A 2,109-nucleotide genomic window follows, 5' to 3' on the forward strand; every position below is an offset into this window, starting at 1 on the left:
TATATATATATATACATATATATATATATGTATCCTGACTTATACTCCTTCCCTTACTACCTCTCAATCCTTGACTCATATCATGTTATTCCTGACCACCAGTTTGTTGGATTTAGAACATCCCATTCTACTATACTACGGAGTCATCAAGTGGTTGATCTCATATCTTTCACATTTCCGATTGCTAAAACACTTACTTGACAAACGCTCTAAACTTCCTATTTACTACAAAAATTAGTATTTACTACGATAATCAGACCAATTTGGACATATGGAATTGAGCTCTGGGGCTCTACCAGGCCATCAAATCCTCCCACATCCAATCCTTACAATCCAAAATCCTATGTAAAAGCCTTGATGCTCCTTATAACGTTACAAATAAACTCATCCACAAAGACCTTAACATCCCATTCCTTGCAGATTTGGCCCAAAACAGATATGCGTCTTTTTATTCCAAACTCCTTACCTTTCCTAACCCATTAATTCTTAATCTTTCATCCTTAACAATCCCTGATAACCCTCCGTGGCGTCTGAAAAGAAGATGGCCACGAGACCTTCTAATTAAAATTAATGCTTGATACTTCAATTGGTGGTTCCTTCCCAAGATTTTAAAGTATAAATGAAACATACAACATATTTACTTATTTTATTTATTACTTGTACAGTTGTAAATCACATTAAATAAATAAATAGAAAAAAATCTAATATAAAAGTGGTTGTACAATTTTTTTTTTTAGATTGGAGCAAATTATTTCTTACAACGAACAAGGTTCTTACATTTTAGCGGCAATATCAAAGAAACAAAATGGTTTATACAAAAATGTTATAGTAACAGAAATTAGGAAATTTAATTTATTTGATTTTTTATAGAATTTATTTCAGCAAATCCAATAATTTTCAAGACATAAGAAAAACTTTTTTTTATTTTTTATTTTTAATGGACTAAATTAAATCTAATTTCTAAACTTAACCAAAATTTATTTTGTATTTTTGGCAATCGGCACGTGGTTAAATGCCTTGTAATTTTTTTTCAAATAAGGTCGAATGAAAAAACTAATTATAGATAGCGCCATTTGAAATTATTAAATTTATCATGTAATTAACATGTTTCTATGTCAATCAGGTAATGACGAAACGCGGTGACCGTTGGCCATGTGGAGCGAGCCGCTTTCTCGCCAGTAAAGCCTTTTAAACCAATATCGTTGATCAATAATTCAGTTCCTTCGCGATTTGTAGGGCGGCGTGAACAACTTGGAAAGTGAGACTATACGGCGATCCTGAAATTATGTCATAATTCGTCTTCGGATATGGCCTGGAAGTATTCCTGTCTCCTGGAGAGCTGCATCTGAAATTCAATTGAATACTGATAACGAATATTGAGACATCAGTCAGTGAAGACAACTGTGTAGAATTATATAATGACACAGAACGCGATATCATGATATAGTCATTCTGTTTCCGATATTACTTTCAATGAGTTCTGTTTATCAATTATTGGACAAGATATTTCATATCAACCTGGTATTCAGAGATATATAAAATGTAGCAAATCATTATACTATGATTTATCATTTACCAATATTTATATATATATTGTCTTTTATAAACCACTAACTAAGTCTTTATAAAGGCGAAAAACTTCATATTTTCCGATGATAAAGGAAATGATCAAGTTATTAAAATTTTTATAGGGTGCCATTTTGAAAAGAAATAAATTATGGTAATGTCGAATTCCTACGACTATCTTGGGTCGACTTATGGTTTTGTTGATATATATCCAAAAATTTTGTTATGTAGTCTCAGAGAAATGTCACCGTCAAAATTAATCTCTTTTATTTATATATTTTAGATGATGTATGTGTTTTTCTAAGATCATTTAATCGCAATTAATATTTCGATTTTTTTTATTTATTTATTTTTTTTATATTATTCCTTCCCAATAAGAACAAGAGTCTACCACATTGTTCAAGGAAACAATTTATTTTACGTTTGTAATTGCTACAAGGCAATCCAAGGCAGTAAGTAGTAAGCTAGTATACATTTGTCACTATTATGCATTTGTATGCATGTATTGTATAAATTTAATAATAAAGGAGGTTAGGAAAAAAA

General features: G+C 30.5%; 1 protein-coding gene across 1 annotated transcript in view; it reads right to left on the bottom strand.

Annotated features, from left to right (window-relative positions):
• Positions 1-1,283: 1,283 nt before the first annotated feature.
• Positions 1,284-2,109, bottom strand: part of LOC136795906 (histone-lysine N-methyltransferase SETMAR-like) — a 5,138-nt gene continuing 4,312 nt past the window's right edge. The window contains exon 3 of the mRNA XM_067048002.1: positions 1,284-1,345. Within this exon, the coding sequence (XP_066904103.1) occupies positions 1,284-1,345 (62 nt within the window). The remainder of the gene's footprint in view (positions 1,346-2,109) is intronic.

This window comes from Halyomorpha halys, unplaced genomic scaffold, assembly GCF_000696795.3.
Source record: "Halyomorpha halys isolate HHAL.00 unplaced genomic scaffold, Hhal_1.1 Scaffold421.1, whole genome shotgun sequence".
Lineage (NCBI taxonomy): Eukaryota > Metazoa > Arthropoda > Insecta > Hemiptera > Pentatomidae > Halyomorpha > Halyomorpha halys.